Raw genomic sequence first — 15,733 nt, 5'->3', positions numbered from 1 at the left:
AAGTTTTACAAGTAAGTATTAAATATATTGAACAGACAAAGTGCAGCAAGCCCAAGGAAAACGCACCAATCCCTATTGTTTTCCAATACGTTGCAATCTGTACAATAATATCTAGTTTGAGCACGTGTGGTGTGCAACTCCACTGCTGCACAAAAGGGCCTAAGGGGTAAAGAAAAACCCCGATAATTAAACACAATACGGGGGTGCACCACTTCAATGTGTCAAATAAATAATAAATGCAGAGAGTCCAATGTAATCAGGCAAATAATACGAAGGATCTGTTGGTTTCTTCCACAAGGCTTTACTTGATACACCATTAAATTCACAAGGACAAACAGCCAACGCGTTTCGCCCTATAAACATGGGCTTCTTCAGGGCAAAGAAAGTATTCCAATTGGAAGAGTATCGTTATCCATAGTGTGCATGTAAGCACAAATGTGGAAAGATTCTGAGTTTTTAGAACCAAGTGTCTCATAAAGTAGTAGGAACGAGTATTCGGGCCGGTGGCAACAGGGAAACGCGAGACGGGCCCGGTCGTGTGCCGCCCGTTAGTAGAATAAACCCCATGTACGGCATCAGAGTAACTAGTTAGAGAGTTGCCACCGGCCCGAATACTCGTTCCTACTACTTTATGAGACACTTTTCTAGAGTTTAAGGTGGGTATAGGTTTACGAGTGGTAAGAGTAATTTTAGGGTGGGTATGGTTTTTGGGTGGTAAGGCTATTTTTTGGTTGGGTATGGGTTTTTGGGTGGTAAGGACCTTTTTTAGGGTCGGTACGAGTTTTTTTTTTTTTTAAGGTGGTAAGGGTATTTTTAGGGTGGGTATGGGTTTGAGTGGTAAGGGGTTTTTAGCGCAAGTGGTTTAGGGTAAAATATATATTATATATATATATACACACACACACACCTACCAATTTAATTTTTACCACAGGTATGCCTTTTTCAAACATGCTTCTACAACGAGAGTTTTGTTGTAAAGGCCTGCGTGGTAAAGGCATATTCATGGTAACAATTGTCATAATTGAATGTGTTGTAGCTGTTGTAATGACTGGAGTAACCATGTATGGTAATGGCATGAGTGGTTCCGTCATACAACCCTCCTGAACATAAACAGCAACTTGTTAAGGCCACTCTGATGGTTGTCTCTTAGGCAGAGCAAATGATGCAATCTGGCTGGCATGAACTAATCTGTGATATTCATGGAAAAGCTCCTCTCTAACCTATAATCTTGATTTTTATTGGGCCTAATCAAGAGATTGTTGAAAATAACAACTGCAGACAACTATGTTTAAATTAAGTTCGCAAGAGGAGACACCATCATGAAAGTAAACGCGCCAGCTCAATTATCTTTAGCTGATACATTTTAGTTATAACAAAAACACTAGAAAGTGGATTTATATGATGCAAGCAGGTCTAAAACTTTTCATTTTCATAGTAGAAATAACATTCTTTAAGCTGTAGAAAGAGTTTAAATGCACATTTTGAAAGAAATAGTGGAGTCAGAACACAATCTTTCCAACATTTTTTGTACTGCTGCTCTGTGCATAACTTCGATTTGATTCCTCTCCCCCACCACCATATATAGCTTGTATTGTCTTTAATGTCACTGATTCCCATATGACCGGTTTCATCTTGTGTTCACATTTTACGTACGAGAAACAATAGCTCTATGTAATGTGTTTAGCCACCCCGAACTTTTCAAACTGCACAAAAGTTAATCAATAAAGAAATACATTATTGCTAGTTATCTTGTGCATATTACTTACTTTATTGAAATTCTCTAAGAAACTGATTTAAGAAACCTGAGGCTCTCTTGAGTAATGTCTTCCCAATTGTCTACAGCATCCCACATAGGAATGTCCACTATGCATTGATTTTTATGAAGATAAGTATGCAAGTTTACTTAAATTGTTGGAAAAATTATGGCCACTTTTTCCAAAGTAAGGGTCCTATCCAAATAATATATATAATACAATATTCCTAGTGCCAGCCTTGTCAGGGATGGAGACACAAAATAAGTTAAATAGCACCAAAAATACAAAACAAATTGAAACATTCACAATAGGATATGTAAAAAGAACATTACAAGCAGTGAAAAGAGCCAAGGGTTACCCATGTTTATTATTGTATTTAACTCCTCAATGACAGCATGAAAACCTGCATAGAATATTTTACTCATGTCTGGCCCACAGCTTGAAGGACAAAAAAAAAAAAACACTATTTTATGAATGCCAAAATTCTAGATTTGGGGTAGAAAATTAAAATTAACTACCTAATGTCAATGAATTCTTACCGGAACCACACAAGTACTGTGGTTGAAGGTAGACATTCAAACAGATGGAACTTACATACCCTAAAATCTACAGGAAACGCCTACACAGCATACTTCTTTCATCCCCCACCATACCTCTTTAATAACTTGTTCAGGTTTCTGGACAGATAGCTGCAATCTTTTTTGTAAGAAGAAACATTCTGTCTGTCTTGCAACATCCAAGAATTTCTGAATACACTGATCTACCCCTGCAAAAGAAAAAAGAATGTACATTGTTACATATCATCCATCTCATTTCATTGATCATTGTGTAGGGTACCAGAGACAAATGTATTAGGATTAATTAGTACCATTTTGATTCACTATCTTTATAATCATTTACAAGGTATACACAGTATCATAAAAATTCCAATCAATATAGGATTTGTACTTGGTTATTCAGCCTATTCATGAGGTTGAAAAAAAGTGCAAGGCATTTAAAAAAAATGAAACCGTTTTTTTTTAAACGCAAGTTCAAATTATAAAAGCTTTGTATCCTCCACTTGAGCTCATGGCCTACAATGTAACGAACACATGTCTGATGTAAAATGCACAATATTGTGCATTACAGGCATATGTACAATTGTAGCTTGTTCATGCAGCTTTTTAGTGTGTCGTTTCGCAAACTAATTTTAAATTCTTCAGAAAATAGCTACAAAACGTAACACCTGAACAAGATGATTAAATATTTTTCCTCACTTCACACAATATTTCCAGAAAAAAACAAAAATATATCAAGCATTGACAAAGCCAATAGGTATGCCATTGCCTGCCAGCCTTTTTGGTTTGTCAGTGCTTGCTTTGCTGCCATCGTTTTTGTAAAACATTATTGTTGTGGGCACTAAAAGGCCATCTTGAGTTTACTTAAAAAAAAAAAAAAAAAAGTGGGACTACAGGCTCTTTATTGGTCACACACTGCAATAGTAATCAGTGGCACTAGTGGGAATAACGGTGTGCAAATATCTTCCTTGAGACAGAGTAGGATGATGTCACTCACAGTGACGTTAGCCAATAGCTGAAGTGGACTGATCTAGTGCCCCATAGTATAGTTGGCGGAGGAAAACATGTGAATGACAAGACCAATGGATGAGAGGGCTATCTCAAAGCTTCTTGAAGAGAGTGTAGATAGAACACCAAACAATGTAATGTGGGCTTATATTGCCATCAAGGGTTGTTAACATTTACAAACCACAAGGCCCAACAATCCACTGGCAGATGGTTGCATCAAGGTTAAGTGACCCTGCAAAGGTGAGCTGATTAATGGTCTATGATCAGCATTGCTATTGTGAAAGCCTATTTCGTCACCCGCAATGAAAGAAAGACAAAAAAGCTAACTTTATTTGCTAAGGAAAAGTCAAATAGTGTGCAAACTAATTCAGCACCATGATTACAGGAAACAATTCAGTTAGACATCTTTTTGGGGAAATGCAAGCTTCGAAGCAACTAATAAACATTCAAGAAGCCTTAACTATGTAAATAATTTATATATACATATAGTACAAGTTACTTACCTTTGGTAACTAAATATCTGGTAGAGACATATTCTAATTACAAATTCCTTACCTTAGAATTTCCCCTAGGCGTCAGACTGTATCTGGACATTTTTCTTCAAGCAATACCCTTGCGTGTCAGTAGGTGGCGTCGGTCGACTCCACAGGCACTGTGGTGCTGTGATGGCTACCCTGGTCTATTTTTGACTGACTTAGAACCTTATGTCGAGTTTTTTGGTGCGTCCAGGATGTCACCAAAGACTGGTTTCAATCCGTGCGAGGACTGTCACCGCATGATGCCGGTGACTGATCCGCATCAGGTTTGTGGTGCCAGGAGCGCGACCATGACCTGAAGTCGTGCTCAGAGTGGTCCCGGTCTCACTTGAGAGGAAGGTCTTGATCATTCGCGAAGCCACCACTATTCTTCTTCCTCAAGATCTTCAGGTACAGGTAAGAAGAAGAAATTGGAGAGGTCCTGTCTCCCTTCAACTTCTCCCCGTCACTCAGTTTATGCGACGCTGGAGGAGCCTCAACGCTCTTGCAAAAACCAGGTTATAATGTGATAGATAATACTGATCTCTACACAATATGTTTTGGGCAGTTTCCTGTTGCGGGCGCTAGGCCTACCCACACAAATGAGGTAGCATTTTTATCAGGTGACATGGTGGAATGCTAAACAGAAGGAAGTTTGTGGCTTCCCACAGATTCCAGAACTTTCCATCACAGACATGTGATTAAAATGTGCTTATTAAGTCAAAGGTTGAGATTTGTAAGGGATTTTGGGTAACAGAACCAAGTGAGAGCCACACACGTCACCCCATCCTGGATTCCCCTGGGTGTCTAGTTTTAAAAAATAAAATGGACAGGTTTGCTAGATTTCCCTAGGTGCCGGCTGAACTAGGTCCCAAAATCCACAGCTAGGCACACTGCAAAAAAAACAAAAAAAAAAGGCTCAGTTTTCAGTGGGAAAATGTGGTGTGTCCATGTTGCGTTTTAGGTCATTCCCTGTCACGGGCACTAGGCCTACCACACAAGTGCTGTACCATTTTTTTTTTTTTTTTAAATCGGAAGACTTAGAGAGGAACACAGAATAGTGGAAAAGTGTTGTTGCCAATTGTCATTTTCTGCATTTGCGCCTTCCAAATATAAGGCTATTTGTAAAAAGAAAGTCATTTTGGGAAATGCCCTCTAACTCAAATGCTAATATGGGTACCCACAAATTCAAAGATGTGCAAATAACCACTACTTCTAAACTCAATGTCTTGTGCCCATCTACGAAAGACATAGGTTTCCTAGATACCTATTTTTCTCTCGCTATTTTACCAACTGAATTGCTGTAGACCCAGTACACAATGAAACACCCTATGTACTCCCGCGACCAGAAGGGTCCAGCAGACGTAACTGTATAAAAAAAAAAAAAAAAAAAGAGAAACCGCTGAAGCCAGGCAACTTAAAGCTCCGTTGTAAGCGTTGTAGTACTAGAACACGAAGGAATTCCTTTTATATGGCACGAGGCTAGCAATAAAGTTGCCTTTATGGCAGACCAAAAAAAAAACACCATTAACTAACAACAGTTGCCAACCAATGCACAATTAAGTATTTAACAGATAGTAATTCTGAAAAACATTTGTTACGTTAATTCAAATATAAAATCCCACATAAAAGAAAGTACATTTTGTTAAAAGAGCCCTTTGTAGTTGTTTAGTAATGTTATGAAGCAAACAAGATAGCTCACCAGTTCTGATTTCCTCCTGATCAGTACCATTCACGTAGTCCTGGCTCACAAGTGAAGCAAAGCATGCCTATGAAAACAAATGCATCTCATTTTTATAAAATGGAGGCTGCAATCACTGTGTATAAACACAACAATATTTATGCAGTCAAGCTTTTACCAACTTGTTTTCTACAATGAAATAAGGAAATTTTCCCAAAAACCGCAATAGCTTTCCAAAAGAGAACATGCATTAGACAGGAAAACACAAGAGGACACATACATGTCGATCGGATGTAGATCACAGGCCAATTTGTTAACAGTTGGGATTCACTTAATATTATCCAGAATAATGAAGATGCCAGGCACTTTTCAAAATGACGCGAAAAGGCACACTTTCTCTTAAAACAAAGTCTTCCTGATCAAGCTGATAATAAGTAATAACCATATACCATATTTGTTTAAGTGCATCTTGGTGCTATAACTGTGACTCCTAAGAGCGTGTATGCAGTGAGAACAAGTGGAAATTGGGCAAACAAATGCCTTACTGGATAAATCAGCACTTCATCCTGCAGGTGAAATTCGAGGTCACCGACGACTACTATAGCCTTAGAACCCGCCGTAGTGGGCTCTACCGGCTATTAAAGGCACGCTCCCCACATTAAATGCCCGAGCCGAAGGCCACACAGGGCAGAATGTTCTATTAAAAAAAAAAAAAAAATGTTCAGGGAGCCCGAGGGGATTTAAATCCCCTCTGGCTCCGTGAGGCTTTGTTCACAGCTGTTGCTGTGAACAAAGCGACCATTGGAATGTTGGCGCTGCGGGCTTTTACCGGCCAGTAAAAGCCCGCAGCACTCCATTGTTTTCAATGGAGCCCCCAGCATTCCAATGTTCTAATATGCATTTCAAACCAGTCTACCGATCTGATAAAATATACACACTACCAATTGTACCAGATGAGGTACAAGCATCAAAATAAGTTGATACTGCTCCTCAACATTTCAATTCAAGAGTATTTCTTTAACTGAGTTTTTATGAGTGGGTGTGCTCAAAGGTGCCAAAAGTAATGCAGGTGACATCCTGTACCCAACAAAAAGTGCTATTCCAGCACTTATTCTAGACTCCTGTTCTTGATTCTCGACTCTCCTGTAACCCTCACTGTTTCAATGGCTAGCATGGTGACCAATGCTTCCATCATCGGCAGCTTCTTTACTCTTGTCCTCTGAACAAGACTGACTAATAATGAGCTTCACCACCAGATACTGCTCAGCTCGCTGAAAGTCAGTAACTTAACTGCAGTATCTTCCAAAACACTTGGTTACCTGATTTCCCCCATTTTATTATGTCTAGTCTGTCCCAATGTCACACTAACACTGCAAAGCAACGAAAGACCTTCTGCAACTAGCACAACCACATATTGCATGAAGGGTTTGTTTAATAAAAGGAAATTGTACACAGAGCCTCAAAACACACAGGTCACACGCCGGTTCAAGATAGCTCTATTCGACTCTGGGATTACAAAAACAAAACAAAACAAAAAAACACGAACAGGCCCCCCCCCGGTGGGTCCTATCCTCGCAGCTTCATTGTCACTTCCTTGGCACTCTATTCGCTCGACCCCCCTCTAGCAAAGACAAACAGGCCCATAGAGGTTCCTCAGTTCCTTTGAGTTAGCTACTACCCTCTTTCTTGCCAGGGCCTCTCCAAAGTTTTTAACCCTTCCTACTAGAAGACCACGTACTCAGTGCTACTTTCTGTTAACAGATCTCATTTTACATCTAGTTATTGAATGTGACATCTTTAAGGTCACGATTAGAGGCACTTCCATCAGCATTGATCAGCATTCGTAGGGTGCTGCAGGAGGGTGAGAATTCTCTGCTCTACCTAGAGACCCAGGCTATCCCGGATGATGCCATCTGGGAGGTGCACCGGGCAGCGCGAACCAAGCATGACATCTTGTTGGATCAGCTCTGATGTGCCAATCACACTACTCACACTGCACAAACCCATAATGAGGTGGACAAGTCTTGTGCTCTCCTTGCCTGGCTGATCAGGCAAAACAGATCTACTTTTACGAGGTCCTTATTTTGCCTGAATCACAACAAAATGTGCCCATACCCAAGCAGATATTCACATGGTATTCACTGACTACTAAGCAAAGCTTTGTGGCCCCATTCTGAATGCTACTGACAAGGATATTACAGCCTTCTTAAAAGACCTTCCCTTGCCTCACATATCACCAGATCAACAACGGGAATGCATTCCACCAATTTCAATAGAGAAGGACTAAGGAAGCAATGGTTTCCTGGCAACTAACAGAACTCTGGTCCCGGACAGTCTCCCAATCAAATTCTATCAGTCCATCTTTCCCCTGTTTTGGGAAGCCACACTAATAGCCATTCCTAAACCAGGTAGAGACATCCCACATCGCCTCACATACACCACTAACAATACCTATAATACAGATTACAAGGTCCTCAGCAGGATTGTGGCTGAATGCCTACACCCCTTGACCCAACGGATGGTACATTTTGATCAGCATGGATTTGTGCCGGATAGAAAGAAGTATTTAATTTTTTTTTAGGCTCTTGGGGTCCTGGAGGCTGCCCTGGGACCATGGCCCAAGTAGCATTCCTCATACTTGACCTACAGCAGGCCTTTAGGTCTCTGAATTGGGTCTACATTTACTTGCGTAAATCCCACAATTAAAAAATGTCTCCTGTACAATACGGCAGCTGTACGAATTAGGACAGGGAAGCTTGCTTCCGCCACTCTAGAGCAACAGAGGAGCACAAAGCTATCCCCACTTATTCAAACTGGCTAAAGAACAGGTTGTCATTCATCTGGTCGGGTGAGGAAGGGGGGGTGGGGGGCACAGAATGGGGGACACCACCCGGGACAGAACTCATGTGGTTTAGTCATAAGCAGACAATATACTGCTTTATATTCTGGAGGCCAGGGAAGACCATCCCAATATTTCTACCTACATAAATTTTGCTGAGATTTCCAGCCTGTGTGCCAACGTCAGTAGATATGGGCAGCAGACTTCTGCTTGGCAGCCACAAGCATTTAAATACTTGGGGATCCAGATCGGTCAAGATGAGGAGGACGTTTTGACAAGGTACGGCCGTAACTGGTATCTGCTGTCAGGTCTCTTTTGGGCATACCCTGCCACTCTCCGCAGCTAGCAGAACAGTACTCTCGAAAATAGTCATCCTCTGGTACCTACTGTACAATTTTGCCAACCTCCCAAACCCACCCCCCACCCAATATCATTGACATCAGTTTTTCACTCACTGAACTTGTTAAACCTTATTTGGTGAGGGGACCATCGTATGATAGCCCTGGCCAAATTGGATCAGCCAACAGGGGAGGCCTCGGCACTCCAGATTTTGATTATTTGGCATCTCAGGTACAGTGGTTAAGCAGTTGGTTTGCAGAACACCACAAACATGATACAATTTTGATACCTTCCTCTTGGCAAAGGGCTGCTTGGTATGCTTATTCTACCCTACTCAGAGTAGGGGGTGCCCCCCTCACCTCGCATCCTCAGAGTGGTGTTTTCATGTTATTGCATGAGTATACGCATTAGTGACTGCCTTACGCTTCAGCTGTCCCCATTCTGGGTTCCTTAAGTACTTGAGGGGCATCATCGGAATAGACACTGGAGAAATGGAAGGCTAAGGGAGTTAACTTTGACAACCTTTCTCACAATGGTGCTTTAATGGTGTATAATGAACAATCTTAACAATGCAACATACCTCGGGTACAATTTTTAAAATGATCTTGCTCTGTCCTGTGAGCTACAATTCCGCCTGGAACATCACAGCCAAGGAACTGCTGTCTCATACACGCTATGATAAATGGCTGCAATCTTGTCAGTTGGTTGTCTGGAGCCCTTATGGAACACAACTAGACTTCCCTAGCACGCATTCACGAGAAATAGAAGGCAGAACTGGCCCAACCCTTTATTGATAAAAAAATGGGACAGAGAGCTTGCTTAGTCAGCTGTAATCTTCAAGAATGTTAAATTAAAAACTTAAACAGTTCCTCATGTTACACACAGAGTCCATTTGACGTCAGCAAAAAGTAAATCGAAACTATCTCTCCTGGGGGACAGACACTGCCTGTCCCAGTTGCCAAACCCTCAACACACACAGACTTACACCACATGTTGTGGGTATGGTGATCACCCGCTCAGTATTGGGCTGAGGTTACTACACAGCATGCACATCTAACGGGACCAGCACCCCTTTACTCTGGGCCGCTTCCTACACTCTGTGAAATATCATCCTGAAACATGCATCCTCAACTTGGCCCTAGTCTTAGAGAAGGGAATATTTACATGTCATTGGGGGGGTTGCCCTGCTCACTGCTCCAGTGGCAGGGAGGCTTTTGCTCCAGGTATGGGCAGAGGCCAAAAATCCTGTGTTGAGAAGGGAGGAGGACCAAGGACTCCGGAAATATCCTGTCTTTATGGAATGGGACACTTTATTACTCAGGTTTTGAGGATTTGCTGACAGCTTTTCCACCTCTCCTAAGCTGCACAAATTCGACAGCACTTATAGTGCAATCCACCCCATTATTTTTGATACACAGTGCAACCCAACCTCTGCTCACCTGCCTTCCGTGCCACACCATGAAGTGCTTGCTCCTTGCCCAACCACACTGACTGTCCACAGTCTAAGAACAAACCATTTAATAATTTGAAATGCACAGGCTAGTTTAAGCGCACAGCGGGTCCAATAGCTGATTCTGATCTCAAGCCATATCAAAGCCGGAAAGATATAGCTCCTTATTCCTTTAACCCTCAACTTAGCTGAAATGGCCTGCCCTTCTTTCTTATGACTCCCTACATCCCATTCCCACTAAGCCCTTTTTCTCCTCTGGTTTAGTACCAGTGGGATGACTTCCCCTTGATTATACTTTGTGCCCAAACAAGCATCACTCCACTGGTTTTATTTAAAATGCGTACAATTCTGAGTGGTAAAATAAAATATAGTAGTTAAAACTTTATATGACGTACTGCTGTTTTTTTATGAAACATTGCATGGTGAATTATAGTATTTCTGTGTTGAGTCAATACATAAAAAATATTTAAAAAATATTTTAAAAAAGAGAAAACTAGCACAAATATTAGAAACCGGCCTGAAGTGTGGCAGGTCATTTCTCACAACATATATACAATTCTAAAACTGAGCCAACATGCCTGAACGCCAAACGCACTACCAGGCTCTCATTAAATCAAACTCTAGAAATGTTAGTCACCCACAACACCACGAATATCAACACTTCAAGCCACCCTTGACTCAAAAATGACTAGACACGTGTCTGTATTCAGAGCACCATACTGTTCCCCAAGATGCATTCCCCGTTTAGATTACACCCACCAGAAGACCACTCACAGGACTTGTGGGCAACACCATAAACTCTTGACTTCAGAACATCTTATATCCTTCACCTCCCTTAAAGGCCTGTCAAAAACAATCCTCCCATTTTCAATTTCTTTAGAATAACATCTCTACAATGGCCTGCTGTCATATTTGAGACCCTTTCCCTGTCTCAAAAATGCATGTAGCACCATATTCCTAGATGCTTGCTACATTCAACCAACAAAATCTCCAAAGTACACTGCAACCTGAATGGAGGTGAATACTCTTATCGCCCATGAATTGAGACTACAAAGTGCACTGTCTATAAACACCTACAATGAACCTCCAGGAATAGAGTTCTTTTTTAAGACACACTTTGATGCATACTTCAGATTCTCACCGTTTTTGATGACGAACTGTAAAAGAACAAGTTACTTACTTCCAGTAATGCTCTATCTGGTGGATACTCTATTCACTTGCAGATTCCTTACCTTTCAAATATCCCAGGCTCCAGAAACTTTTCATAGCTCTTGCAAGCAGATAGGTGGTGTTGATTCCATGTCAACATCAGATGTTATTTTGTATTAAAGTCACTGAACACTCCGGCATAGACGTCAGTGCAGTGCAAGAACCTTTTTTTAACCTTATTTCAAGAGATCATCCTTTTACAGAGCATTAATTGTAGCATATAACCAAAGATAGGGCGGAGGGTGGGAATGGTGAGAAATCTGCAGATAGATTATCTACCAGACACAGCATTACTGAAAGTAAGGAACTTTTTCTTCTGATTGATACTTCTACCTGCAGATTACGCACCTTCTGAATAGATCATCAAGCAGTACCTCACTTGAAGGAGGAACTTAAAGTAATGGTTAGACAAGGAGGTTCAGGAGGACAGGAGACGACAAATGGTCATCCTGACACTTCCAAATCTAAGTGGTAGTGCTTAGAAAAAGTATGAAGGACGCCCATGTTGCCACCCTTCAAAAGGGTCAGCACGACTCCTTGGAAAGCTTCACTCTGGTATAAATGGATCCCTTAACTTTCAGGGGGTTCTTTTTGTGCTAAGACTTAATGAATCTTAATGTGTAGAATGACCCACCAATAAGGTTCTCTTCTTTAACCGTCAGTTAAATTCCCAGGTGTCATCAATATAGGAATTGACCGCCCTTTTCGGGTCCAGCCTGCACAGCATCTCCTCCTCTTTGGTTGCATGTGAAGGGGGTAGGAGGAAGGAAGAGCGACTGCCCCAACTAAAAAGAGTGACAATATCAGGAGGAGAGAAGAAAAAAAAAAAAACAGCTTTGGTTAAAAGAACTAACTTGTATGGAAACAATGTAGAAAAAGGTGGGCATATACTCAGCGTTGGCAACTCACTGATAAGTCTCACCAAAGTGATAGCTACGAGAAAAATCAACAGTCTTAAAATTCAACAGACACAACTGTTAACTATGAAGGGACTCAAAGGGAGACCCATTAAGAAAGGTTAAAACCAGCTTGAGGTCGCTCTGGCATAACAAAGGAAGTGGGTGAAATACATTTCTCAAACCCTTCAGATAACGTAAAAGGGAGGACTTGAACAGGAACCGTTGGTCCAGAAGATGAAGAGGGCAAAAAAAAAAAAAAAAAAAAAAAACACGGCAAGGCTGCTAAATATCCCTCGACAGTCTCCACAGGGCAATCATGGTATATAAAGGTAAGTGTATACCTCAGGATATCCAACAAATGGGCTTTCAAGGGACCCACATTCCTTTCCGCCCAAAACAAAATGTATTCCACCTTCCGGAGTACAGAGTCTTGAATGACAGTGAGCAGACAGAATTACATCTACCACCTTTGGAGTTAGTTAAATTGCCCTGCTCAATGTCCAGCCTCCTTTTGGCAGTTACCAGATTTCGCGTGTAATTCCCCCAGATGTTTGCCTTTACTCTTTTTGCTGGAACTCTGTGCACCACACTCCAACTAACCAGCGGTAAAGTGTCTGTGTTCAGCTTAAAACATGATAAAATTGGTATAAACCCGACCGGTTTATTTAATATGCCTACAAGTCCCTAGTATGCGCAACAGGTGTACCCAGGGCCTGGAAATTAAAATATACAAGAGGACTTTAGCACTCACTGTGCCAACCACTACAGTGGCACAATAAATCATGTCCCAGGTCTAGTGTAACCTGCCTGTGTAGTTTTAAACTGCAAATTCAACATTTCAAAATAACCCCTTTTCACTGGCCTAAAACTTTCTTTTAAATATCAAGTCATTCCTAAGTAAGACATATTGCCTATAGAGCAGGGTGCATGGTTTTTAAAAATAGAATATGTAGACATTGAAATGTAACATTAAACATGTCCTTGCAGGGATTAGCACCTCAAGGCTATTTTCACTGTAGCAGGTTTGGTTGTTCCATAGGAATAAGCACTGGGATACAAAATTAAGATTAATAAAGTTTGTTTTCACCTAGGAAACTAAAAATGTAATTTTTGGACATTTTGAAAATGTTATTCTAAGCCCAATTCACTGTAGAACAAAGGGGAGAGGGTTTAAATCTTTGCCCAGGACGAACATGGTTGGTGTAGCTGCGTCGCAGTTAGCATTAAAACTTGCACCTAGATCCTCCTCTACCTCAGCTAGAGATTATCAGTGGCATTTTGCGCTTCTTGGCACAGTTTCCACTTAAATTTATTTTTAAAAATCATATCTTCGGTTCCCTCTATTGGATTTTTGTCATAGGTGTCATTTTGGTAATTAATTTTACTCTATTCTCCTAATTTTGGTGGGGATTTTATGTTGTTCATTCCAACAGTTTTTCTGTTTTAGTACTGCATAAATACTTTACACACTGCTTCCAAGTTAACCCCCTCTGTGCAGCACCATTGCTACCAGAAGGTTGAGCATAGGTTAATGTAGTGACTTTTGAGGGTTAACTTTAATAATATTGTGATCATTATCTGAGGGAAGTATCAAAACCCCAACATTAATGCCTTTTTTTTTTTACCCGATCCCTCCCCCCCCCTCTCATTGGGAGAAAATATCTGCCCGAGAGGGAGATGGAGTGGGGGCAAGAGAGAGATGGAGTAGGTGGGGCAAGAGAGAGATGGAGTAGGTGGGGCGAGATGGCGATGGAGTAGGAGGGGCATGAGGGAGAAGTACAGAAGGTCTGTGTACCATACCCTACTTAAAATGACTTGGGCTCAGTCTTCGCAATTTTTCTCGGAACTCAAGAAATCAAAGTTATGAGTGGAAACAAAGAGGAAAAAAATTCAACTTTACCAAAAAAAAACCCAATGGCTCCCTGCAATGGTTACTAGAGGACACAGAACTCCAGACAATGCATGCTGCTGTGAGTGGCATCAAATCCATCTGGGGCGACCCACTGGGCAAAGATGTTCTGAATCCCCTCCGGGTGGAGGCACCGCTCGTGATCAGCAAGGTGACACCAACGGAGGCTGGTATATAATTTGACAGCAGTGAAACACCATGACTGAACCCATGACCAGAGGTGCAGAGCATCCAGACAGAAGCTGCAGACCTACTCCTCCCTGCTGGTAGATATACCACATCCCAGTCATATTGTCTGTCAAGATCTGGTCCAACAAGGCCCAAAAGGAAGGAAAGAAAGCCTTGAGTGTCAAGCAAGTTGCCCCCGGCTGAAGCAGATTGTTGTGCAGAACTTGCTCTTCTGGAGATCAGACGTCTCTGATCTCCAGTTCCTCCAGAGGAGGGTCCCCCGGCCCCCAATCTTAAAGCAGAGGCATTGATCACGGAGGCCACAACTACTGGCAGCTGAAGAAAATCCCTACCCTGAGGCTCTCCTCCTCCCCTACCAAGCCTGACCTGCTGCGTGTCCCAGGAGATCTGATGGCATCCAACAAGCCTTCCTTGTGCTGGCCCGTTGTCTGAGGAGGCACCATTAAAGAGCCCTCATGTCCCAGCTTGCTTGCATGATCAGAAGGACTGGATCTGAGCCATTCCTGGATACAACAGAATCGAAGATTGAATTTCCTGAATCTTTTGAGAGGTCGAAAGGCTTGAAGGAAGTAATGCCCATTACTGTTCTCAGGAACAGAAGGCACTCAGCATACTTCCAGTGCGATTTCAGAACAGGGCTTAAAAAAAAAAAACAAAAAAAAAAACGTATTTCTGATTTTGTGAAATAAAGAACATTTTATTGTTGTGTGTGTGGGGTGGGGGTGGGGGGGGGGGGGACTCATAACATATTGCCTCTATTTGCTTTCATAAGGCTAGACCACAATTGCAGAGAACCACTGAAAATCATCTTCATTACATGTTTCAAACCAATGCTGGTCATCTTGTGTGTGGCTCTTAAGGAATAAAATAAAGAGATCTGACAAAGAACTGTCTTCACTAAATATATTTCCTTGTCAGAACTTATTTTATTTTTTGTAGACCAGTCCAGAGGATGGCAGGCATCAATTTGCATACCGCCAACAATGTGGGAGACTATCTTTTTTTCGTGCATGTAGCTCATAATGGGAATGAAGTATAAACAGCTTGTGCCTCAAAGGACAGTTTTGAGAAAGGGGAAGGCGCAGTCCTGTCAGACCACAATCAGCTTTCCAGTGTTACTTCATGGAATGTGCCTACTTCCCTAAACTGCTCACAATGTAGAGTGTGACAGTTTAATTTAGCTGCACTTTGCTCCGCAGGCAAAGTAAAATTAATAAGTATGTGTAATCGTCTTTCTCCGCTTTCACCAGCACTAGCTGATTCTTAGCCTTCTATCCAATGCAACAATTCGGTGAGAGCTCATTTTAATCCTTTAGGTAGTTAAGGCAGGTAAGCCTTTAAGATTTTTTTTACATTCGCTATCCTGCAGTGACCACATAGAAAT

The 15,733-nt window shown here is 41.6% G+C and overlaps 1 protein-coding gene across 1 annotated transcript in view; it reads right to left on the bottom strand.

Annotated features, from left to right (window-relative positions):
• The window catches only part of MED28 (mediator complex subunit 28), a 35,017-nt gene that overhangs the window by 6,559 nt on the left and 12,725 nt on the right, over positions 1-15,733 (bottom strand). Inside the window, exons 2-3 of the mRNA XM_069202250.1 lie at positions 5,537-5,603; positions 2,408-2,520 (exon numbers count right to left, since the gene is read on the bottom strand). Coding sequence (XP_069058351.1) covers positions 2,408-2,520; positions 5,537-5,603 — 180 coding nt within the window. The remainder of the gene's footprint in view (positions 1-2,407; positions 2,521-5,536; positions 5,604-15,733) is intronic.

This window comes from Pleurodeles waltl, chromosome 1_2 (assembly GCF_031143425.1).
Source record: "Pleurodeles waltl isolate 20211129_DDA chromosome 1_2, aPleWal1.hap1.20221129, whole genome shotgun sequence".
In the NCBI taxonomy this organism is placed as follows: Eukaryota; Metazoa; Chordata; class Amphibia; order Caudata; family Salamandridae; genus Pleurodeles; species Pleurodeles waltl.
This window is presented reverse-complemented; position numbering and strand designations above follow the sequence as displayed.